We start from the raw sequence: 27469 nt of genomic DNA, 5'->3' as shown, positions 1-27469 counted from the left end.
TGAAGGATTTTTGAAATCGGTGAAGAAGGATTTTCATGTTGAATGAGTGAATGATGATGAAGACAAATGATTGTCGAGGTCAATTTTGAGAGTAAATGAGTTTCGCTGCTGGATAAATGAGTGTTTGAATAGCTGAATGTTTGAGAATATTGTGGGAACAATATAATTTTTTAGGGGCTAATAGCATCTTCAACATCGCATAACTAAGTCAGCGCTGTCATTAATACCCATTCAATAGTGCATAATGACAATGGTGCTATGAATGATACCTCATCAAGAGCGCATCCTAAAACTAGCATTGTGGAAGAACTTCTCATTCAATTATAAAGAAGGTAAGTGTTCTACAGCGCAACCTGAAGGAAACGATGTGGAAGATATAATAATTTTTTTACTAATTTTTTAATGAAATTCAAATTAGTAATTACATTATGACAATTAATTAAATATATAGAACAATTAATAATAGCAATAAATAACATTCAAATAATCTAAGAAATGAGAACTCGTTAATCAATTAAGAAATCGACTAAGCATTGTGTTAATCGATTAAGCATTGTGTTAAGTGATTAAGTGTAGAGGATTTAGTTTGCTTGATCATATCGACAATGCTTCTTATCGAATGCGCTATTGTATAGCTAAAAGAAAATAAATGAGTGATAAGTATTCAACAACATTTTTTATGAATGTGTTGTTGAATTCAACGTAATCAACAATGAATTGTTAAAAAAGCGATGTTGTATATGTATAATAACAACGCATTCATAAAAAACATTGTTAAATGTAGAACATAAAATAACCTATATGCATACAGAAACAGAACAGAACAAAAAATAAATACATACAAAATCACAACTATATGATCACAATTGAATTTCAACTGAATTTATATATTGAATATTAATTACATTGTATTGTTTACATAAATATTTATTACATACACCAAATCATATACATTATATTGAACATTAATTGAATTACCTAAGCTGGACAAAACTAATCTACTATACCTATCATTTTGCCAAAAAAACTAAGTACAAAATTTGACTATTGTTCTCTAATCTGGTTGACTTGGTCATCTGTATATGATTTGCCAACAAACTTGATTTCATTAGTATGCCATTTCTGAATGATCTCCTTTATGAATTTCAGCATGTAATAACCGCAATCTACTTCGTTTGTTTGGCAAGAGGCCTACAATTAAAATGAAGCAACCATATAAGTATAACCTTAGTTGAAATATGAATACATTACACATATAATTGTTTGAGATGATTTGTGACGTTACCTTTATATGATACCACTTGATTTTGTGCTGTGGTAACTTGTTTCTAGGACGATTACAACTTCTGTAAAATCTCCCCACACTAAATAATAGAAATTGTACTTAATTACTAAACAACTAGGAGAGTGAAAGTGTAACTAAAAGTTTAAATGAGTAGTCCATTTACTTAGAAAATAATTCTTTCATAGATGTGTACTTGTTCGGATCACCATGTGTCAATGAGTCAAAGTAGGATATTTCTTCATTGACCCGATTGATGGCAACCAAAAGCCAATGTTGCCTAACAAAACAAAACATATGTACATGGTTAGGAAATGTTAAGCACAACAAAAATACTAAAGAAAGAAATATAAAAGACAATTAAAAAATGATCACCATGGTGCAAGAAATAAATATGTAACTTCTTTATGAAGGAGGAGAGTATCTGTAATACGCTGTCTGTTCCCAAATTTAATTTTTGTCACTCGACACGAAAACGGTAAGGTGTGGGATATGAACATCACCGTTTTCTTATTTACTGAAACAAAATTTTCATACAAGTACCTAATATAAATAACACAAATGTTAGATAATTATAACACACCGCCATGCAAAAGTGAGAAGTTAAGAAAACATAATTTACTTCATATTGTGAAGATATCATCTTTGGGAGGAATTGCTAGCAACGCATCATCATCGATTGCAACATCAATCGAGACCATCACATGATGGCGTGAGATACGTGCATTATGCATCATAACTTCGATCGACTTGTGCACTTTCCCAACACCCACTACTCGGCTAGTTGGGGTATCCAGGAAAAGGTTATAAGAACTGATTCCCTGTACGTAAGTTAAAACATATAATTAGTTAACGACTAAATTGAAATAAGATAACTAAATTAAAATAAGTTAACTAAATTACCTCAGGAATGAGAATTAGAATGAGAATGTTGTAAGATGAAGGTGTGCAACTCTCATTGATGGTTGAAGGAATAGTGCCAACAACACTAGCTAGTCGTTGCCACTCAACTTCCTTCACCTTCACTGATTGCTCAAATTCGTTGAAACGTTGTATGAGGCCATCCAACTAATTTTGAATCTGGCTCATTTGGGCTTTGGTTGCACGCTTTGGATGGGGTACAAATGTTCGTTGGGTAACCCTAAATCATGCACCCCGGATACGGCCAGGGTATTTAGGTAGTCCTAGTGCCTTGTCAAGTATTATGCGACTTTCCGATTGTGCCTCCTTTTCTTTTAGGGAAACCTAACAAATAAAAAAAACATAATGTTAATTAATCACATTTTGATAAATAATGTATGGAAATTAAGTTTAATTAAAAAATGAGCATTTACAACATGTATTGTCGCTTCTTGAACTTGCTCATCATCGATGACACCATCCTTGTTCTTAAGGGCATCCACCCATAGAACATCGAGTTCTACTCCATGTGGAGTCATAGGTGTATCACTTTTGTTATCCAACTAACAAAACATAACCAATCATAATGTAATTAGATATATATGCATACAAAACATAACTAGTAATGTACTTACAAATTATCAATACTTATAATTTTTTCCTCGATTCCTCTATACCCCGCTCGAGAAGCTCGGTACGTATATAAAGGGTTAGATGCCCTCTTGCGGTTTTCATTACTTATTTTCTGAAAAACAAACAACATTAATATCAACAATCATATATATGTAATACAAAAGTCAATACAAAGAATATGATTTTATCAAGAAACACTCGTCTTGTGTGCGTAGGGTGACAAAAGTCTTCAAATCCTATTCATAAACGATAATTGCATATTTAGTTGGAGGTTTTAGGTTGACATTGCCATAAGCATCTATGAGTAATTTTCTGGCATCAGTTCAAAATTATCGGAGAGCCTTGCCAACCGATTTAAGGATATAATCCTTATGCTCCTCACCAACATCAAAAGTTTTCTGAAAACACATATACATTAACTATATTGCACACAAACACATGCATATACGTACATTGCATGAAAACGTAACACATATACGTACAATGCATGAAAAAACAAAAACACAAATCCACTATGCTATCTGAGGACGATATCCCGATACTTACCGGATTTTGTTACTTGAACGATACGGTTCACTTGCCATACCAAAAAAACCAACAAGAAACACTAGTGATTGATAAATAAAGTGTAGTGCCCTATAGAGAAGGAACGAAACTGAGTTTCTAATCATCAAGGAACGCATAAAGGGACGATAGAGAGGTGAGAACAAAGACAACCAGAAAGTGCATAAAGGGAAACACAAATGAAATCAGGTATTTCTTACTGTATTCTTTTATTACATGTGAATGTCATAATGTTAAGGTCCTAAATTAAGGGGTTCTTATGAACTATTAAAGGCTCATAAAAGTTTTAAAAGTATAACAATTGGTATCAGCGCATCAGGTTAGGGACAATATGACATTCCTTGTGTTCGTGGAATTGAATTATGATTACATTAAAATGAAACCAAAGACTTATTGTTACGAAATGAAGTAATTGTGAATTGTTAATCTTTTGGTTCAATCCAGATTTAATTATTTCAGTAAAAGGTTGTAACATTTTTTTGTGTTTCATAATGAGAGATATTTATGCATGTATAAAAATTAGTTGTTGCATATTTATCATGCTAGACATAAAGTATATGAGATGAGGAGATGAGGCTTTCATAGTAATGACTTCAGAACTGCATGATTTTCTAAACTTTCTCAAAAAGGGAGAATTTTACAAATTTGCCACATTTATTGAACGGTGACAATTAATAAGCAGTAGTAATAGGTTGTGTGTGACTATTTGGTTTAATTGTTTTTACAATTAAATATTATGATGTCATAAGGAAAATATATTGTGTTTATTTATTAATTATGGTGCATATTTTGATCATTCAAAGGTGGATCATTTCATTTAATTAAGATTATGATGTTGTAAGGATAATTAATTGGGTTTATTCATTAATTATAATGCATATTTTGATCACTCAAAGGTGGATCAATGCATGTATTTAATGACATTAAATGTTTTTAAACATACTTGTTTATGCTCGTTTATCCAAACATAACATGCATGTTTAAAGAGTATGATTAATTACCCATTAAGGAATAATATTTTGGCATCATTAATAAAAGTTTAATGCATTTAAATTTTATCCAAAGATAAATTAAGTGCATAAATAAAAGTTTAGTTTGAATCCATAATGGTTTATTCAAAGCATTAAAGTGTGGGCATATCTTATTTCAGCTTCATTCAATGCATTCGCCTTAGGCAACAAATGTGTCAAGTTCAACTTACTAAACTATGATGATTGGTCCGAACATATCAAGTTGTCACTGAGTGTTATAGAGTTGGACTTGGCCATCATTATGGACAATATACCAACCATAACTGAGACCAGCTCAGAGGTAGACAAGACTCTATATGAGGCTTGGGAGCGGTCAAACAGGTTGAATCTTATCTTGACAAAAATGTCAATCTCTGACAATGTCAAGTCGTCTATGCCTAAGACGGATAATGCAAGGGAAGTTATGACAATGATCAAGGAATACTCCCAATCAGACATTACCGATAAGTCTGTGGTGGGAAATCTCACGACAAAGTTGACAACCAAGAAGTTTGACTGGTCGCAGCCCATTCATGATCATGTAACTAGCATGGTAACTCTGGCTACAAAAATGAAAGGCATGGGATGAAGGTGACATAAGCATTCTTGGTACAGTTCATCATTAACACCCTTCCTATTGAGTTTGGCCAATTCCAGGTGAACTATAACACCATAAAGGAGAAATAGAATTTTTCAGGAAGTAAAAGCCATGCTCATTCAGGAGGAGGGGAGATTAAAGAAAATTAAGAATGACTCCATTCACTTGTCCATTCAGGAGACAGGTAGCACCAGCAGATTCAGGCCAAGCAATAAGAACAAAGAAAAGAGGAAGGAAAATATCTTCATCATGGAAGGGAAAATTCATATAGAAATGAAGTGTTTCTTTTGTAAGAAGAATGAGCACTATAAGAAGGATTGTCCTAAAAGGAAGAAATGGTTCGAAAAGAAAAGTAAACATTTTGTTTCTGTTATAGATAAATCATTTCTAATTGAGGTTCCTAATAATACTTGGTGGTTAGACTCTGGTGCAACAACTAATGTGTCACATATTGTGTCGAGATTCCTTTTAATCCGAACCCATGAAACTGAGAAGTTTCTTTACATGGGGAACAAAATGAAGGCACGAGTTCATGGAATTGGGACATACAGATTGATTCTAGATAGTGGAAACTATTTAGATCTACAAAAGTATATTTACGTTCCTGAATGTTCTAGGAACTAGGTTTCTGTTGCTAGGTTTGATTGTATAGGTTTAAATTTTATGATTGAGCATTCTTGTTTTAAATTATGTAAACATTCATACAATTTCGGGTCTGGTACATTAACAAATGGTTTATATTGCTTCAATCTTGATTTTAAATTTAAGGAATCTTTATTTAATGTTGAACATGATGTTGGTAACAAGCTTAAAGATTTTGATAAGAATTCTTCTTACTTGTGGCATCAAAGATTAGACCATATATCCAAATAAAGGATAATGAGGTTAACAAAAAGTGAGATTTTACCTCTTTTGGATTTTGACGATTGGGATGTTTATTTAGATTGTATTAAAGGAAGACAAACTAAACACATATCAAAGAACACAACCACAAGAAGTAGCAAACTTCTTGAATTAATACACACGGATATATGTGGTCCTTTTGATGTTCTATATTGGGGTGGTGAAAAGTATTTCATCACTTTTATAGACGATTACTCACATTATTGTTACCTATATTTGTTGCATGAAAGATCACAATCATTGGATGTCCTAAAGGTATTCATTGACGAGGTTGAAAGGCAACTCAAAAAGAAGGTTAAGGTTGTGAGACATGATAGAGGTGGTGAATATTATGGAAGGTATAATGAGAATGGACAATGTCCATGACCATTTGCAAAGTTTCTTGAAAGTCGAGGCATATGTGCTCAATACACTATACCTTATCACACCACAACAAAATGGTGTGGCTGAAAGGCAAAATCGTACACTAATGGAAATGGTTAGGTCAATGTTAAGTCATTGTGACGTACCTTTATCGTTGTGGATGTACGCATTAAGGACCGTTGCATATCTGCTAAATAGAGTTCCGAGTAAGGCAGTTCCTAAAACTCCCTATGAGTTATGAACTGGTAGAAAACCCAGTTTGAGACATCTCCATGTTTGGCGATGTCCAGCAGAAGTAAAAGTGCACAACCCACATGAAAAGAAGCTTGATGCAAGAACCATTAGTAGTTTCTTTTTAGGCTATCCGGAAAAGTAAAAAGGGTACATATTTTATTGTCCTAACCATAGTACGAGAATAGTTGAGTCTGGAACTACTAGGTTCATCGAGAATGGTCAAACTAGTGGGAGTGGTAAATCACGAAAGGTGGATATTATGGAGACTTCTGATGAATCTTCTTCACTGAAGATGTCTCCTTAGGTTGTTGTTCCTCTGGCTATATTACCGTCAAATAACACACAGAGACAACAAGATAATATCCAAAACCCACAGGATGATCAAATAGTTAATGAGTCAATTAATAAAGTCGTTAATGGTCAAGTGATGGAAGAACCGCAAGAAATAACATTAAGAAGGTCTGAAAGCCAGAGAAAACTAGTTATTTTTTACGATTATATTGTATATTCACTTCAACATGAATGTGACTTTAGCATTAATAAGAATCCAGTCTCATTCATACAAGCCATGAAAAGTGAGAATTCTGAAAAGTGGCTCAATGATATAAAAGAAGAGTTGAAATCAATGGACGAGAATAAAGTTTGGGATCTTGTTGAGTTGCCTCGGGATTCAAAACGAGTTGGTTGTAAATGGGCCTTTAAGACCATGCGTGACTCGAAAGGCAACATTGAAAGATATAAGGCTAGACTTATTGCTAAAGGTTTCATTCAAAAAGAGGGCATTGATTACAAATAAACTTTCTCTCCAATATCTAACAAAGATTGTTTAAGAATTGTTATGGCTTTGGTCGCTCATTATGACTTAGAGCTTCACCAAATGGACATAAAGATCGTTTTTCTGAATGGTGACTTAAACGAGAAAGTTTATATGAACCAACCTAAAGGGTTCGTGACCACATGAAAGGATAATCTAGTGTGTAAATTGAATAAGTCAATATATGGACTGAAACAAGCTTCTAGACAATGGTATATAAAGTTTAATGATACCATTACGTCATATGGGTTTGTAGAAAACACTGTTAACTGGTTTATCTATATGAAAGTTTATGGGAGTAAGTTTATAATGTTAGTCCTATATATTGATGACATTGTGCTTGCTTCAAATGATAAAGGATTGTTATATGATGTAAAGAACTTTCTCTCTAATAATTTTGAAATCAAGGATATGAGTAGGATATCCTATATGATAGGAATAGAAATATTTTGTGATAGATCACAAGGAATGTTAGGATTGTCTAAAAAATGATATCAATAAGGTATTAGAGAGATTCATAATGGAAAAGTGCTCTGCAGGGATAGTATCCAGAAAGGGGACAAATTTAGTGAAAATCAATGTCCAAGAAATGATTTGGAACGTAAGGAAATGGAATCAATTCCATATGCATCAGGGGTTTGGAGTTCAATGTATGCTCAGATATGCATTCGGCCGAATATCAGCTTTGTTGTTGGAATGTTAGACCGATATCAAAGTAACCTCAGAATGGACCACTAGAAGGTTGCAAAGAAGGTTCTCAGATATTTGCAAGGCGTTAAGGATCACATGCTCACGTATAGAAGGTCAGATCACCTTGAGGTAATTGGTTATTCGGATTTAGACTATGCAGGACGTGTGGATTCAAGGAAATCTTCATTTGGTTATGTTTTCCTAATAGTGGAGGAGCCATTTCATGGAGAAGTGGTAGACAATCTGTAATTGTTACGTCCACCATGGAGGCTGAGTTTGTGGCATGCTTTGAGGCCACAAATCATGCATTGTGGTTGCGTAACTTTACTTTAGGGCTTGGCATTATAGACAGTGTAGCTAGGCCACTGAAGTTTTATTGTGATAATTCTATAGCCGTATTCTTCTCTAAGAATGAGAGGTATTCGAGAGGTACCAAACATATGAATTTAAAGTTCCTGTCAATTAAAGAAGAAGTACGGAATGAGAAAGTGTCTATAGAGCATATTTGTACCGATCTAATGGTAGTGGATCCGTTAACTAAGGGATTGTCTCCCAAAATTTACATTGGCCATGTAGAAAGGATGGACATTATAGATAAGTCCTTATTAATGTGATATTACCTACTATATATATGCATGTATAGATGTTTGCTTATCATTGTATGACACATTTGAATTCAATGAAAGTTTGATTTTCGTAATTAAAGTTTAAGTTATCCATATTAAAGATTGTACTTGTATGGTTTTAATGAGATAACTTGGTGAGTTTTCGAAAGGTAAATGAAGACTCAAATTAAAGTTGGTTGAGTTGAGTTGGTTGTGATACATGGAAATGATCAGGTTGCCTCATATAATTTGTGACCGCCATGATTCAACCATTTCAATTCAATTAAGGATGATGATTAGTAAGGTTCAATTAAAGTTCGGAATTAAATTCATGAATCTTCAAGTCATCACATGGACCAAGTGGGAGATTGTTAGATTAATTCTAATTAGTGGTCTATGTTCTTGAAAAGTTACTAGTTTGAATGAAAATACTTAATGTGATGATGGTTGAAAATTAATGGATCAAACTTGTGGGGGTGTTGTTAACTCCCTCCCCTCTCACTTCATGTGTAGTTTTTGTGAAAGTGGAAGAGTTACTTTCTCCAATAACTCATCATAAACTCTTCTATAAATAGAGGCACTCATGCATTGAAAAAGAATCATATTCCATCCATTTTTTGCTATCTCATGAATAGAAATACAAAGTGAGAATTATAGAAGCATTAGTGGTTGATAAAGAAAGTGTAGTGCCATATAGAGAATGAATGAAACTGAATTTCTAATCATCAAGGAACACATAAAGGGAAGGCAGAGAAGTGAGAACAAAGACAATCATAAAGGTAACCAGAAAGTGTATAAAAGAAAACTCAAATGAAATCAGGTATTTCTTATTCTATTCTTTTATCACATATGAATGTCATAATGTTAATATCCTAAATTAAGGGGTTCTTATGAACCATTAAAGGCTCATAAAAATTTTAAAAGTCTAACATGAATATCCAATTTGCAAATATATAGGTTGGAAGTCTTTACCGTTCACTTAGGAATTTGATGTATGTTGGATGGCAACTCTAGTTAGGATAAACCCCCTTTTGGTTTGGTTTAGTATTTTTTTCATAGTAAATGATATTTTGCATTGGTATTTGTAAAACTTTATGTGATTCGGGCGGGGTTGGAGGAAAGCTATTGTAAATTAATATTCTTATACTTAAGCCTTTCTAGTTTTATGTTTTGCATCGAGTCCGATAACATCATTTATGATATTAAAATCCTTTTATTTTAACTTTTTCATTTTATATTCCAGGCAGAGCTTGAAAGTGTTTATACAAATACACTTTTTATGTGTAGTATTTGTTAAATGTGTTTAGTATAGTTGCTCTAGTAGTTAAACTAGCATAGCAAGATGCAATCGTGGAACAAACCTACCAATTCTAAATTTTTTAAACTATTTTTTTACATGAAAATTGTTTAATTTTTATTTAAAATTTTGAGGTGTGATGTAACTTCTCGAATTACAAAGAAATTTTTTGTGTTTCTGCATATTGAACTAGTTTGTTAGATCTAAATTAACTACGGTTTTCACCTAAACTCATTTTAATTCCATAATTAGCATAATTTATTTTCATTTGTAAATTGAGGTGATACACAAATAATCTAATACCATAACTCCTAATATGTTCCCCATGCTTCTTCTGTGCAGGAGGCTTAATTAGTTGATCAACAATATTATCCCTTACTGGAACTATACGTATATTCACATATCCTCTATCAATAATCTCTCGAATGATATAAAAGCATCTAAGTATATGTTTGGATCACCGGTAAGATCTCAATTCCTCAGCTGCACAATGGCTCTATGCTAGGAACAAATGTCAAGTTCATTAGTGAAATTCTTTATCTGGGGCACTAATATATTCAACTTATACTGTAGAATTGGGTATAGTTTCTTGCTTTGAACTTTTCAATCTTATAGCCCCACCATTCAAATAAAACACAATATGATACTACGATTTGAAGTTGTCTTTATCAGTGTGGAAGCGAGCATCGATATAACCCTTTATAATCGGCTCATCTTCAACCCGTATATCAAGAAGGTATCTTTAATTATTCTAAAGTACTTCAGGATATTCTTAACACTTATCTAGTGACCTTTACTTGAAACTGACTCGTATATTCTCGTTATGCTCAAGGCATAAGAAACATCAAGTTGATTACATATCATGACATTCATGCTAGATCCAATGCTTATGGAACCTTATACGTGTTCCTTTTCTTCCTAAGTGGAAGGACATTGAGCCTTATATAGGCTTTTTCTTTATGACATAGGCAAAGACCATCTTTTGGAATCTTCCATGGTGAAATGTTTCAGCACTTGTGAAGGTTAATGCTTTAACTTAGGCCAATCAACTTCATTGCTTTATCTTTTAGTCACAGTATATAGGCCGCATCACCTAAATCTTTCATGCAACAGCAAATCTCCAATGAAGTCCTAACATACCGTATAGGGTAGGAATGTCATTACTTATATGAGTAGCATATCTTCTATACACATCATAAGGAAGACAATTGTGCACCCAGGATTAACAAAACTATTTGGTTGTGTCATGTGCAAATTCTTTGAAAAATTTCAATTAAAGAAAGTCATTTTCATACAAAACTAGTAAGATACTCGTGCATTTGCATGGACAAAGTGTTTTATTAGTGTATGAATTTAGAGAATTGAATTTCAAGGTTGTATAAAAAAGAGAAAGTAGATTTTTTTTATGTTGTAGTAGTTTGTGAATTATTAACATATTTTATTATACATATGATTGAATGTAACCTTAGAGGTTGTCAGTTTGTATTTAACATTGTTCCACCCTAGGTAATCCGAATGGATACCAACTTGAAAACATTTCATCCCTGGTCGGCCAAGTGCGGACAGGACTTACTGTAAGTATCAATAATGCCTCTCTGAATCGCCATTAATGCATATCTGATTTGTCATTAATGTGTCGCTGACATTCCACCTGCTACGCCACTTGCAAATTCTACCTGCTATGCCACTTACCATTTCCATCCGCCCCCAACAGATCAACAATAACAGGCCTACAAGATGGTAAGGACAACCTAGTATACGCCTACCATACTCCTATAGTATTTGTTGAATTACAATCAACCAATGTCCAGATGCCACGTCCACCGTCCTAAACTCTATAAATAAGAAGCTCTTATATAGGAAATATCATTAATATCATATTCTCTCATTTATTGCTTGCCTTCATTCCTATTTACTCTCATCTCTCTATTGACTTGATCGCTGGAGAACCTTTTTAGGAACCTCTACTAGCGGGTCCAAGCTTTGTTCCGACCAATCTCCCGAAGTAAGCTATTCAATCAGGTTATCAGTTTTGGCCATATCCGAACAACACTAAAGAACAAACCTCATAAAGTTGAAATAAATGACACGTTAGATTTAGCAAAATTAATAATATATAGTATACTAATCTTAAAGTAGAAGTAGAATTCATATTACGGGTTTTGGAAAACTTTCTTATAAACAACATTTGTTGTTGACATTAGAGCTTTACCATTTTTATCATGTATTAATATCTTCAATCTTTTTTACTTTGTACTCTTGAAATTGTAACATATAATTGACCATGACTAAAGACTGGTCTAGGCAAGTATAATTCAACACTTTCTAATGATTGACCTTGTAATTTGTTTATTGTCATGGCATATGAAACAATCATATAAAATTGTCTCCTTATCATCTTAATAAGAATAAAATTATTATTATATTAAATTTAGATTGTGGCTCATTATATTTTTATACTATTGGATTTATATACAAATTCTTGATTTTATAATTAATTTTATATGCAACTGTATTAATTTGTAGTTTGAAATATACCTTTCAAATTCTTGAGTATTAATTTTAAAAACACATTAGGTTAGGATAGGATAATGTTTATAATCTATTTGAAAAACACACTAGTTTAGATTTGACGGGATAATTTTTTATGTTAATTTTAACCAAAATAATAAAAGATTCTCATAATTGATTTGTTATTTTTATATATTCCTCATAAAAAATACTTATATTTTCTCGTGAATATATCAATCATTGTTATATTTTAATTAAATAATATAACGATAATAATTAAATCTTCTGCAAATTCTCATTCCTTATATTCTCATGTGTTATACTAATATATTCAAAGTTGTTATGGTTTTTAATCTTCTTAATCTAGTATCTTTATTATTATATTTATTTTATACTTGATATTATTAATATTTTAATATTACAATAGTAACATTGAAATATTAGAAGCAAACACTGAACCCAAAATAAAATATATATATATATATATAATGAGTGTTGTCTAAAATTAAAGAATAAAAAATAATTCAAACAAAATATAAATTAAATGTATATTATAATACATACAACTTTGTATATCTTATAATTACTTTTAGTAAAATAGAGGTTGAAGAATCAATTACATAATCACAACAAAAACAAATAAAAACATATTTTTTCAATAATTTTAATAAAAATAAGACTATTATTATATTAATTTCAGATTGTGTCTCATTACGTTTTATAGTATTTGATTTATATATAAAATCCTTGATTTTATAATTAATCTTATGTGTACCTGTATTAATTTGTAGTTTGAAATATACTAATAATATTTCAAATCCTTGAGTATTAATTTTAATACTATTGTTTTAGCTTATTTTGTTATAGTGAAGGATTTGATAAGCTATAAAGGTGGGACAATGTTTCTGTTTGAAAAACACATTAGAATAAGATTTGAGGTATATTTTTTTCCAGTAATTTTAATCAAATTAATAAAAACATTCTCAAAATTGATGTATTATTTTTATATATTCCAAATAATAAAATATTTATATTTTTCCATCAATATATGTATCATTGTTATCATTCAATTAGATAATATAATGGTTACCTATGAAATTCCTTTAATTATCATTATATCTCCTCCCAATAGGGATGACAAAAATATCCACCTCGTGGATACTCATTAAAATACCTGTAGTGGGTACTCATAAAAATAGCTTATGAGTGGGAGCAGATTTTATGATACTAGCCCTGCGGGTACACGCATATTTATAATTTTTTTAATTAAATAATTTATATATATTACATTTTTATTATTATTTTATAATTATATATTATCTATTGTTGTATTATCTTATAATGAATTTTATTGATTGAAATATATAATAAATTTAATATGTACATAAATTTTACTATTTATGCAATAATTATTTTACATGTATTGATTATTATAAAATATATAAATGTATATTGAAAGTTAAAAACTCGTGGGATACCCGCAAATACCCATTACATGTGCAGGTACCCGTAAATAGTGCGGATACCCATAAATAGTGAGTATGGGTACGGGAAAATACTGCATGTGCCTGTTCCACTCCGCTGCCATCCCTACCTCCCAATAACTTTGATTTGTTACTTGAAATAGCCTTAATAAAATAAGAGTGTGCATTTCCTTGAATCATGGTGTCATTAATGTCATACTCCTAGTTCCTACGATGATTGATAATAGAATTATCTATATCTATACTATTGATAAAGGGAAAACACAAAATAACCACCCATCATGGTGTAATTTGTGTTTTCCTATTTTGCCCTCAATATCTTTTTATTTCTACCAAAAAACTATATAATATTATTTTCTTATTTTATCCTTATTTTCTTCTTATTTTAAAAGTGTATTTAAAAAATTAAATATTAGACAAATTGAATAAATTCAACTGTAAATTTAGCGCAAAAAATTATATTTGAATTTATAAAATACAAACTATACATTACAAACGATAGGAAAGCGGGTTGACAGGCACGACAGTGCATGTCAACACGCTAGTTATGAGAACTACAGTTATTGTTATTAATGATAATAATACCTTCCTTGTTAACTGGAGTCATATTTTGTTATTTTTGTATATTCCTCATAAAAAATATTTTTATTTTATTTTGTTATAGTGAAAGATTTGATGAGCTATTAGAATGTGATAATGTTTTTGTTTGAAAAAACACATTAGGATAAGATTTGACATATATTATTTTTCTAGTAATAATTTTAATCAAATTAATAAAAAGATTCTCAAAATTGATGTATTATTTTTATATATTCCTAATAATAAAATATTTATATTTTCTTTGTGAATATATATACTATTATTATCCTTCAATTAAATAATATAATTGTCTTAAATGAAATTCCCTTAATTATCGTTATATCTCCTCCCAATAACTTTGATTTGTTACTTGAAATAGCCTTAATGAAAGAAGAGTGAGCATTTCCTTCGATCATTGGAGATTTGCTCAATTGCCTCTAAATTTGATTTGAGAGTTGAAGATGATAAATTTGTTGAACAAAATTTGAAAAAGTGAGAAATAATATAAATTATATCTACCAACAAAGACAGAAGTTAAAAGAATTGAAAATCATACCAGTGAATAAGTTTGAGAGTTAAAGATGGCAGATTTCTTGAACAAAATATGTGACAGAAATAAACACATTGGGAAAAAAAAAATTAACATGTAAAAATTTATATAATGAAGAAATTATATCTATCACAAATGATGAAGAGTGTCATTTTAAATAATTCCAACAGCCTTTCATATCAACAAAAATGCACTTTTCTTTATATATTTGTCACAAAATTTAGAGTATTTAATTTAGCAATTTCCATATACCTTTCTTTTCTTATATAGATAGTAGAATAGTGGAAATAGAATAGTAGATTATACCAGTTAAAATTTGTTGCACCGTTTTTCATTTGAAATTTACCAGTACTATACCAGTCAAACATACCCATTTTCTTCTAAAATAGCAAAAAATTATGAAAGTAACCTAATTTGGATCAAACATTATATCGCTGCCTTTGTTTATACTTTTAAAACATGTTATATCATAAAGTCATATTTTATTTTAACAAATGATATAAATAAAAGTATTTATCATTCTTTAGTAGTTGTAAACATTAGTATTTGTATAAATGTATATCCAATTCAATTTTATTGGTATGCAATTTAATTAACGAACCATCAGTACCACATACTATTACACTGTTCAGTTTGATGATCCCTACGAAATTAATTACACTGATCTAATGAATTTAAGTATAACATCGTGTGAAAAGTTTCATTATAATCAATACCATGATTTTTTTAAACCTTTAGTAATCAATCATCCCTTAAATGAGATCAGCCTTGAAAACCTATGAAAGATGTGCCCAAATACAATGCCATTGCCATTACAAATATATAAAAAATGTTTAGAAGTTAGAAGCAGAATATATTAGGGTCAATATCTGCGATGCATGCCTAAAACATTGGAAACAAATAAAACAGACATAATTAAACTGTATCATACATGAAACATCAAACTAAGCAGTGTCTGTTGCTGGTTGGGTAACCCCATGCTTAACCAAAAGCTTAGTGAGGGACTCTGAGGAACAAACTTCATACTTGACCTTTCCGGAAGGTGACAAAAAAACCTCTGCCAGTTCAAGCTTATCTGAGGTCAAGCTTGTACTATCCATAGTTTTACTCAATACCTTAAGTGCAAGTTGCACTGCTTCTTCCCTTGTGATTTCATCCTTATAATCTTGTTTTAGAATTGACTGTGCAGCCTGGTTATTTGCACCAATGGCTCCAGCTTTCCATCCACCATAGTTTCCACTAGGATCACTCATGTAAAGTTGAAAGCCGAAGTTTTTGTCCCACCCTGCAAACAGAAATGAGACTCCAAATGGCCTAAGACCACCAAATTGGGTGTACCCTTGCTTGGTATCACAAAGAGATTGAACTAACTGTTCAACAGGCATTGGCTCTTGATAGGCAAGTGTGTAGCGTTGCGCTTGGACTCTGGCGGTATTGATTAGGATGTTGGCATCAGACATTATCCCAGCCACAGCACATGCAACATGATCATCAATTTTGTACATTTTCTCGGTGGAAGTTGAGGTTTGCAGAAGCTTGGATGTGACTTTCTTTTCACCAACCAGTACAACCCCATCTTTTGATAAGATCCCTATTGCAGTACCGGCATTCCCAATAGCTTCCATTGCATATTCCACTTGGTATAGACGCCCTTCTGGGGAGAAGATTGTTGTACGGCTATCATATCTTCGAGACATATTGATCTACGACTACTGATTCAAAGCAAAGTAGCAAGCACAGAAAAAGAAAGGAATTAATGATGTATCTCTTGGTTAAAAACGGAAAGAGAACAATCAACATTCTAATATCTTTTATATCTGTAAACCTGCAAATTCCACAGAAAATTAAATAATAAAGGATGGTAAAACAAAGTGAGAAACATGAGTGAAGTAAAGTTTTGAAATTAATAGGATTAGGATTTAATATATGATTACCAAATCATATCATGTATTTATCTTTCTGATCTTATTTACCTAAAATTAAGGGTTCCTATATGGACTATTCTACTATAAATAGAAAAGACTGAATGCATACAAATCACTCAAACAATTCATATAAACAATTTATCCTTTGAAGTAATGGAATGATCAAGATTCTTCCCCCACCGACCCTGGGGTTCTTTTGGCAAAAAACAACTTCCACCACCATAAAAATTACTAAGACCAACATACATTAAATTTTCAGAAGGAAAGTCTTACAAAAACATCATCTGATAGACATCCTCGGCTTACATTATGAGCAAGACTTGCACAGGCACCGCACATATTAAGCACAACAAATCAAAATCCTAAGAGTCATTTAAAAATAATAATAAATAAAGACAACTAAGACATAAAGCCCTCATTACAATCATTAAAGTTATCTTCAGATTTTGATTGGTTGTGCCTAATAGGCACATGCCTATAGAAGCTTTATCCTTACAATGTTCTATAAAGTTGCAAGTCGTTATTAAAGAAATAAGTGCCACTAAAGTAATAGAAGGAGACAAGTCCATGATTTATGGCCAAAGAATACAGAGGTTTCAGATGCACTTAGAAAAACTGAAAGCAAGTAGAAGACAGCATTAAGAAGAATATATTTCAAATTCCGTTCATACACAAAAACGAGACCTAGAAGCACAATCATACACTCACAAATATTCTTCTGAGCCATTCATATTATAGAAATCTATCAAATTGATGGCACAAAATAGACACTTGTGATGTGCCATTTCATGTCAAAAGGCTTGGAAATCACATAAATTAGATAAATCTATATCAGAAACACACATCTGTATATCTCAATCATACTTGACAACATGATGACTCAATTTTATAAATTTTAAAAAAAAGGTTTCTAGTACCTCCAAGACTACCTGGAGTAGTTATATTAGAAGAGGGAAATCATATAATGAATAAAAAAGGCAGAGACGTAAGGAATTCTTCTGACAAAGTGATAACAAAGTTCTAGAATAAAATGCGTAGTTGTAAGTTGAGGTAGCAAGGAAGAGAACCATGCAGGTTGTATGTGTTCTACTCCTACATTTCTTGTGCAGATCCATGTTTCTCATTTAGGTAACTTTGTCAATCAAATAGAAAGTTTATCTAAGATACAATCCCAATCACCTTCTAATAGTCATCCCTTGTCTGTCAATGTTTGGTGAACTACGGTAACATTGGTAGGCCTGTCAATACGATTCAATTTACAATCAAATAGGAAACAGACATCTGATGCTTGGGCACTTTTGATTTACTCCAAGTTTTGGGCATACAAATTTTTATAATATTGATACTAATGGTCCAACCAGTTGTCTAGAACATAATCACTGAGAAATACATTTAAAATAAGTAATCTAATCCAGAGTCCTTCCACCCGTAACACACCTACACATTTGTTTGAAAGGGTTATAGGTCCAAGTGAGGTCAATGGTTTCGTCCATGCAGTGATACTCTAAAAGCTTATAGGTTTAAATAAGGTTTTGTCCAAGATCGAGAAAAATAAATCTTTCAATGGACAAGCTATGGAAGGTAGACAGATGTTTATGGCAAGGAAATGGCTCTGATGAAGTAACATTTCCCACCCATACATCCTCCAAAACCTAATACACAATCCATCATTGTAGCCTAAAGAAACGAGTGATCTAAAAGTAGAATACTTCTTGGAGATAAATTTCCAAGGACCAGCATGAGTGGCATTTATTGTTAAGCTGGTATCCCACAAATAATGAATTAAACCATATCAACCCATAATTACTTGTAGCCATAAAGTAGTCAAGGGCACACCAATTTAGCCACTTGAGCAATGTTTTTGGAACCAAATTCCCATTACCAAATGCCCCTTTATTCTCAGACCTAAACTAAAACACATTCCAACTAACAAAATGGTCCTCTATTTGTTTTCCCTCACCAAATTAAAAAATCTGCCATTATCCTCTCTATCTTTTGAGAAGGTAGAGTAGCACTAAACCTCAATTCAAGATAAGAAGACAGCAGGTTCAGTGGTCTAGCTAGAAGGCCAAAATTATGAACGACATTACAACATCACTTATTAGATAGAGATAGAACAGTTTGGATAACAAGCAACATTTGAACTAATCATAATAGCAAGGGTTGTAACTTGTAAGCATTGCAATTGAGCAAGAATAAATTTCATCACAGAAATCTAAATTCTTGCTTTTAGCACAACTCCTTGACCCTCATGAACTATGATAAGTGCATATGTGTGAGGGAGAGCGAGAGGGGCAACAAGGGAAAACTCTAATTGTAATTTGAATACATTACACAATACATAGCAAGGTACTGGAACCCATAATAACCCAAATCAACAAATCATGGTTGGGACCATTGAGTTGGGTCGAAAAGTAAAAAAAAAATCAATCAACCGAAACAAACTTCAACGACTGATGCACAGATGTAGAACATAATCCAAGAGTGCATTTCTTGGTAGGGTACCCTCTGCAAAATCCTAGAGTACTACTCCGAGAGATCTAGGTGCTCCTCTAGCTCAAATGTTAAATACTCTCGAAATCAGGAACTCAATATCCATAAATCATGAAAATTTGACTCATTACTTATGCTGAAGCCCCTATTTATAAACCCAGAAAAGACAAACATCATAAAAAGCTAATTATTTTATATGTTATAATAAGATCATTCAAAATAGAACGAAGTCAAAATGAAATATGTAATCCTGAATTTAAAACCTAAAATGTAAAAATAAGATCCCTATGTATAAAATAAGTAGCTCAATCTACATCAATGAGTTCAGTCAGTTTTGCCTTGTCTCAGATGATAAAAAAGTGAAAGCTATATGAAGCTAAGTAAAGGAATATAAAATAAACATCAAAATTTAACAATTAAAATCAATTTTCAAGCCAGAATAAATCAACTACTTCAAATCATTATACACATGTAACTCTTCTGCATAAATCACCAAGATCGAGGTTTTAACACATCCAGAAAGATAATCAAAATTCTCATGTTGCAACATAACAGAAGCCACATAGTTTATTAAATTTTATTCAGAGATTTAGATCGGAAAATAAAATTATCACCGCTCAAAATTCTATAAGAAAAACAGTAACAGAGAATGTGGTAAAAACAATAAGGTATTAGAATAAGAGAGGGACATTTTATTTTGAATTTTGAACTTACAGATCGAAGAAGAGAGAAAGAAAATGTTACATAAATAAGGGAAAGGAAAAACGTACTTGAAAATGGCGGAATTTGGAGGGTAGAAACACAGAAGGTGATGGCAGAAGGAAAGAAGTGAGTAGAGACTAGAGAGTGGAGTCTTGAAAGTGGTAAACACGAAATGTTAGTCCACGGTTTTTTTTTTCTAAAAATATTAAATAGAAGCAAATAGTGATTTTGGTAAAAATAAATAATACTAACAACCAATATCCTCACCACTACTTATATATGATTATTTATTCCAACAAGTGTTGTTGTTAATAATTGAATTATTAACATTTTATTCATCCAAGAGATCTATTGATTTTGGTGATTGATAGCATGCTAATTTTTTGATACTACTAAGTATATCCTTTCAACTTTTTGAGTAAGAAATTAATTTATTTCGGAGTTCGTGGTTGTTCCTCCTAATAAGTATCCCTCCCAATAAGTGTTGCTCCCAGGAATCAGACATTCGACTTTGGGGATTTAGTGAGACTTTACATCATTAGACCAATGTTTTATTGGTATAGCATGATAATTTATCATTTGATGGAAATTACAAAATTTTAACTTTAATTCATAAGAATATGAATTAACTTTAATTCACTTGATAGCATACTAATTTGTCATTTAGTTGCACAAAAGAAAATAAAAATAAAGAACTAGGTGAGTAAAAAAGTGAGAAAAATGAGAAAAAGAGAAATAAAATAGATTTTTATAAAGAAAAATGTATATTCTAGTACTATGAGTGATATTACTTCCTCAAAACTCATTCAATGATTGACATTTGTCATATTTTCCTTTTTATTTACTTTTAAAATATGACAAATGTCAGTCATCATGTAAATTTGAGGAGATAATCTATTTCCTTGTACTAGGATATAATTTTTTATGATGTTTGTTAATAGAGAAGAAGGAAAGAAAAGATATATATTTTCATCTATCACTCCTTTTTTTTGTTGTGTTGTACAATGACTCATATTCTCTATATAACAACAATACAAGTTATGAGTTTAGGTTGATGTAAAGGGTTGCTGTAGATCTCTATATATTTATGTTATGTAAACATAATATAACAAGGAGAAAAATAGCTAAACACAAATCCTAATTCTTTAATACAAATCATTGTGTTATTATCTTATCTCTATTTTTTTTTACTATTTGATTACTCGCTTGTTCCGAACAATTGGTATCAGATGGCTCTTAACCCAGGTGCCAAATTCGAGGTGCGAAAGTTCGATGGAACTAGTAATTTCGGATTGTGGCAAATGAGGGTTAAGGATGTGTTGGCTCAACAAGGTTTATCAAAGGCGTAGCGTGAGAATAAACCAGATAGTATGGACCAACTAGATTGGGGAGAGTTAAAGGAGAAGGATGTGAGAACCATACGACTCTGTCTATCAGATGAGGTGATGTATCATGTTATGGATTTGATGTCACCAATAGAGGTATGAGAGACATTAGAGAAGCAGTTCATGTTCAAGTCTATACAAAATAAGTTGTATTTGAAATAAAGACTCTACAACTTGAAGATGCAAGAGGGTGCTGATTTGTAACAACATCTCAACAATATTAATCAAATGATCAATGACTTGTAGAAACTTGATGTGAATGTTGATGATGAGGACAAAATAATAATATTACTGTCTTATTTGCAAAATTCCTATGAACACTTGGTGACAACATTAACGTACAAGAAATGCTCAATCAAGCTAGATGAGATCATATTTGCACTTCTATCTCACACTCAAAGAAGACATAATGTAGGGTAAGTGTCTCAGGATGATGGTCTGTATGTGAAAGGGAGTCAAGCGTGTGGGATGAGATAAGGTAGAGGAGGTCCTACCAAAGGGAAAAGAATAAATTACAGGGGCAGAACACTAGTAGAATGTTTTAAGTGCAAATAGACCAGACATTACAAAAAGGATTGTCCCAATAAATAGAGTCTCAGCAAGCCGGTGAGGAAAGATGGGTATCTACATCTACAAATGTTGCACATAAAAATGATTTCGGTTACAACAGTGAAGTTGATATATTATCTGTATAATCAAATCATAGTGCAGATGAGTGGATACTTGACACTAGGTGTTCTCACTACATGACGCCACATAGAGAATGGTTCACCATATACAAGACAAAAAAATTTGGTTTTGTGTATCTCAAAAATTATAAAGCATGTGAAATTATTGGCATGGGAGAAATCAGAATTGTGATGGATGATGGTGTAGTGAAGACGTTATATAAGGTTAGGCACATATTAGATTTGAAGAAGAATTTGATTTCTGCAGGGACATTTCAGGCCAAAGGATTTAGCTATAGAGTTGATGGGGACAGCGATATTCTTCGAGTATGCAAAGGTGCTCTCATTGTGATGAAGGGTAAGAGGATTGCTGAGAACACTTACAAGTTGTTGGGGAGAACAAATTTAGGTGGAGTTGCTGGAGTGGCAGAAGAGATTTCAGTCGATTTAGACCACGATGCTGCAAAATTATGGAACATGTGTTAGAGTCATATTAGTTTGGGTGGCATGACAGAACTATGCAAAAGATGATTGTTGAGGGGAGTCAGCAAATACAAGCTAGATTTGTGCAAGTATTGTGTTTTTGGAAAATAAACACAAGTTGGTTTCAAGACTGACCAACACAGGACTCGGGGCATTCTAGACTATGTCCACACTGATGTATGAGGACTCACTCAGGAACCATCTCTAGGAGGTTTTAGGTATTTTTTTACCTTTGTTGATGACTTTTCTTGTAAGGTCTGGATATATTTTATGAAGCATAAGTCAGAAGTCTTTGCCAAGTTCAAGGTTTGGAATATAGAGGTAAAGAACCAGACTGGTGAAAAATAAAATACTTGAGGTCCGACAATGACATTGAGTACAAAGAATCACAATATCAGAAATTTTGGGAGGAACATGACATTCATATACACTTTTCAATGAAGAAGACTCCTCAGCAAAATGGTGTTGTAGAGAGGATGAACAGAACTCTTATACAGAGGACCAAATGTATGAGACTGAATGCTGGACTTTCCAAAGGATTTTGTGCAAAGTCACTTAATATGGCATGTTATGTCATCAATAGATCACCATGAGCTTAATTGAATGGTAAAGTTACAGAAGAAGTATGGACAAGTAACCCAATCAATTATAATATGTTACGCATATTTGGTTGTCCTGCTTATGTACATATACCTAGTGATGAACGATCTAAACTTGATCCCAAGTCAAAGAGGTGTATCTTCATTGGATATACTAAAGGTGTGAAAGGGTTCAAGTTATGGGATCCAGTTTCCAAAAAAGTGGTGTTACCAGAGATGTAGTGTTTGATGAAAATTTCATGCTGAAATAGACAGTTTTGACAGAGGTTCCCAAGCCAAATGGAGAGACCTTAGGATCAAATATGATTTCAGTTAGCAATGAAACGATTTAGGTGAATAAAGGCAATGAACCACACACTAGTTTAAGTCAAGAACATGATGATTCTCAGGCGGAAAGTTCAGGTGCGCAGAAGTATCTACTTTCTAGAGATATTGATAGACATCCTATCAAACTTTGAGAGAGATATGGCTTTGAGGATATGAGTTCAGTTGTTCTCCATATCAGTTCAGGAGATCCATGTAGCTTTGAAGAGACTATAAACAGCCAAGAGAAAGAACAATGGATGGGTGCCATGAGAGAGGAGATGGAGTCTTTACACAAGAACCAAACTTGGGAGCTTGTCCCATTCCCCAGACAAGCGTAAAGTTGGGTGTAAGTGGGTGTACAAGAGGAAGACATCAATATCAGAAAAAGAATAGGAAAATTTCAAGGCACATCTTGTAGCAAAAGGGTATTCACAAAAGAAGAGGATCAACTACAATGAAATTTTCTTCTTAGTGGTGAGACACACTTCTATCAGGGTACTTCTTACCTTGGTAGCCATCTGTGATATGCGCTTAGAACATATGGACGTGAAGACGACCTTTCTCCATGGTGAACTAGAGGATAAGATTTACATGACATGACCAAAAGGTTTCAGTGCAATTGGACAAAGTCATTTGGTTTGCAAGTTGAAGAAGTTTCTATATGGGTTGAAGTAGTCTCCCAGACAATGGTACAAATAGTTTAACAATTATCTGTTGAAGCTTGGTTATAAGTGTTGTGAGTATGATTGTTGTGTTTATGTGAGAAGCCTTGATGATGGTTCTTTTACTTTTCTAATACTTTATGTTGATTGCTGCTAATCATTTGAGTGATATCAATGAGCTGAAAGTCATGCTAGATAAGGAGATTGACATGAAACATTTAGGGGTTTCTAGGAAAATTCTTGAGGTGGAGATTCATAGGGATGGAGGAGCTAGAAAATTATGGCTCTCCCAACAAAGTTATGTTAAAAACATTTTAGAGAGATTTGATATAAGCAATGCTAAAGTAGTGAGTACTCCATTGGCAAATCACTCCAAGCTTTCCCTAGATCAGTATCCAAAGATAGATGAAGGAAAGAAGTGTATGTCAAAGGTTCTATATGCAAATGTAGGGAGTTTCTTAATGCATGCTATGGTTTGTACTAGACCGGACTTAGCAGAAGTAGTTAGTCAAGTATGCAAGTACATGTCCAAACCAGGAAGCAACATTGGGAAGCAGTCAAATAGATTTTCAGATATTAGAAGGGGGCTACAGGTCTCGGTATCATATTTGGCAGTCAACAAAGTAAACCTTCAATTATTGGTTATATTGATTTGGACTATGCATGAGACTTGGATGATAAACGGTCCACAATGGGGTTTGTCTTCACCCTTGCAGGTGGACCAATTATGTGAAAATCATTAGTTCAGTCTGTTATTGTTATGTCCATAACTGAAGCAGAGTACACGACAGCTAGTGAAGCTTCTAAGGAAGCCTTGTGGCTTATGGGGCTGGTAAATGAATTAGGCATTGAGCAAGGTGGAGTTCCACTGCATTGTGACAGTCATAATGTTATCTTCTTGGCAAAGAACCAGGTGTATCATGCTAGGAACAAGCATATTGATGTGAGATTTCATAAGATCAAAGAGTTTGTGGCTTGTGGGCAGATACTATTGCAGAAGGTTCACACTTCAGAAAATACGGCTGATATGTTAACCAAGCCGATTATCATGGACAAGTTCAGGCATTGTCTGAGGTTGCTGAATATTCACTAATGCTAGACTATGGAGGGCCACCAACCCAATGGCGGAAGATGAAGATTGATGATATTCGCGAATATAAAGATTGTTGTGCAATGACCCATATTCTCTAGATAACATTAATACAAGTTATGAGTTTGAGCTAATATAAAGGGGTTGAGGTAGAAAACTATATATTTATGTTATGTAAACCTAATGCAACAAGGAGAACAATAGCTAAACGCAAATCCTAATTCTTTAATACATAGTGGTTGCCTCTAAATGCTCCTAAGAATGTAGGCACAATTGGTAGAACCTCGTTACCAAATTCCTTGTGTTATTCTCTTATCTCTACTCTTTTACTAATTGATTGCTCGCTTATTCCCAATAGGTTGAATAGAAAGTGAGAAGAGAAATATGATGTTATGCTTCAAAAGACAATAATATCTCTAAAATAAAGAAAAGATATATTTTTTGTTTTATTATTAATTAAAAATACAGGCATTAATTTTATATTATAAGGTTTATTAAATAATTTTATTATAATTTGAATTAGTTTATTTGTATATCCAAAGTAGACTTATATATACTAATATTATTTAAAACCAAAAGTTGAGAAAAAATAAAGGGTAATTTTGACATTTCATTCAAAATTATTATTCTCTCCACACTTTCTCATCTAACTTGAAGAGAAAGAATTTATTGCGAATCCCACACAATTTTAATTCTCTCATTTTTTCTCTCTTCACAATCAAAGACCATAAAATTTATCTTTCTGACTTTCTCTCCAAACTCTCTGACACATTTTTCTCTCCTCTCTCATTCTAGTATATCAAATGGAAGCAAAGAACAAGTGGTTAGTTACTCAATAAAATATCATTAATTTTTAATAAACAAATAAACTATAATATCAAATAGTCTTTAATTTCAAAATTTTATCTGATGGTGCATTAAACTCTTGACTCCCTAATTCTTTTATAGTATAATGTCTATTATTATTGGTTTAAATATTTATATACAACTATTGTATTATTACTATTTATTTAGATTACTTTTTTGAAGAGTAAATGATGATTAAATATGTATAATGGATGATACAATGATATTATATAAAACTCATATAAATAGTGAGTGGATACATTTTTTCTCTCATTATATTATTTCAACCCATTTAATTTTAATACATTTTACCCGCTTCACATTATTTTATGCATTTATTATTGTTGTTAAATATAATCACATGCATCTTACATGGTTTAGCTTATTCCAAAAATATCCATCATTTTCTTTCCATTTTTCCTCTAATTCTTCATTGAAATGCCTAATTTCACAAAACTCGTCTCTCAATGTATCTTTGAAAGGCTAAATTAATCCCTGAAATTGATCAGCATCTTCTCTTTATCTCTCAAATACTAAATAGTTGGAAAGGCCAATTTTAGTGGGATTTCATTCTGCCTACCAATTTCTCAAATATCATTGTCATGAGTCACAATTCTGTACATGGTAATGGTAATGTATATCCTTAAATAGCTTGGACCAATAAAATTCATATTGGAGAATCTTAGTAGCGGTTTTCTCTCCATTATAATGTTCGTCATAGGGTGAGTTGTGACAATTTATAAAAATCTTTAAACATACTAGAGTGATATTGAATGCCTCTATTGCTTCTGAGTTTCTTTATTTGTTTTATTGAATTGATTTTCAATTTCACTTATATATAACTTAAACATGTCAAACAATTTACTTTTATCTTTTATAAGATATATACAAGTATAATGATATCAATTATCAACAAATGTGATAAAATAACATTTTCCATTTATGATTAACGTCCTATCTAATTCACATATATCAGAATATATCAAATCTAAATGCTCATATTCCTCCACTATTGGTTTTTGTAGGTTTTTTGTTATTTTAGTTTGACTACAAAATTCATAATTTTCAAAATCACTCGAAGAGAACTTTGGAATTAAACCTACGCTACTCAAGTTGGAAATTGAATGTTTGTTAATATGATAAATTCTAGTGTGTTAAATATTATAATCACACAATATGTAAACTGAATGAGAAATTTTATTCTTAATAACTTCAAGATTTTATTTAAACATGTCATTAGTGACATACTATTTCCCTACAAAAACTTTATTCTAGTAAGAGTATACAAGTATG

General features: G+C 32.1%; 1 protein-coding gene and 1 long non-coding RNA gene across 4 annotated transcripts; one reads left to right on the top strand and one right to left on the bottom strand.

Annotated features, from left to right (window-relative positions):
• LOC109361764 lies at window positions 9315–25769 on the top strand. Its single transcript, XR_002109325.1, has 3 exons — window positions 9315–9388; window positions 25303–25307; window positions 25758–25769. It is a non-coding gene; the product is annotated as an uncharacterized LOC109361764 (long non-coding RNA).
• On the bottom strand, window positions 15806–20319 carry LOC109361762 (proteasome subunit alpha type-4-A-like). 3 transcript variants are annotated; one of them, XM_019607304.1, is made up of 2 exons: window positions 20206–20319; window positions 15806–16720 (listed from the first exon to the last, which is right to left on the bottom strand). In XM_019607304.1, the coding sequence occupies exon 2, from the start codon at window positions 16712–16714 to the stop codon at window positions 15962–15964; it is 753 nt and encodes a 250-aa protein (XP_019462849.1). In that variant the 5' UTR covers window positions 16715–16720; window positions 20206–20319; the 3' UTR covers window positions 15806–15961. The 3 variants fall into 3 exon arrangements, with proteins under 3 accessions (XP_019462849.1, XP_019462847.1, XP_019462848.1); XM_019607302.1 differs by having other exon boundaries at window positions 15806–16729; window positions 20206–20299; XM_019607303.1 differs by having other exon boundaries at window positions 15806–16726; window positions 20206–20299.

Source organism: Lupinus angustifolius, chromosome LG12 (assembly GCF_001865875.1).
Source record: "Lupinus angustifolius cultivar Tanjil chromosome LG12, LupAngTanjil_v1.0, whole genome shotgun sequence".
NCBI classification, from domain to species: domain Eukaryota; kingdom Viridiplantae; phylum Streptophyta; class Magnoliopsida; order Fabales; family Fabaceae; genus Lupinus; species Lupinus angustifolius.
Note: the sequence above shows the minus strand (reverse complement) of the source record. Positions and strands in the feature narration are given on the sequence as shown.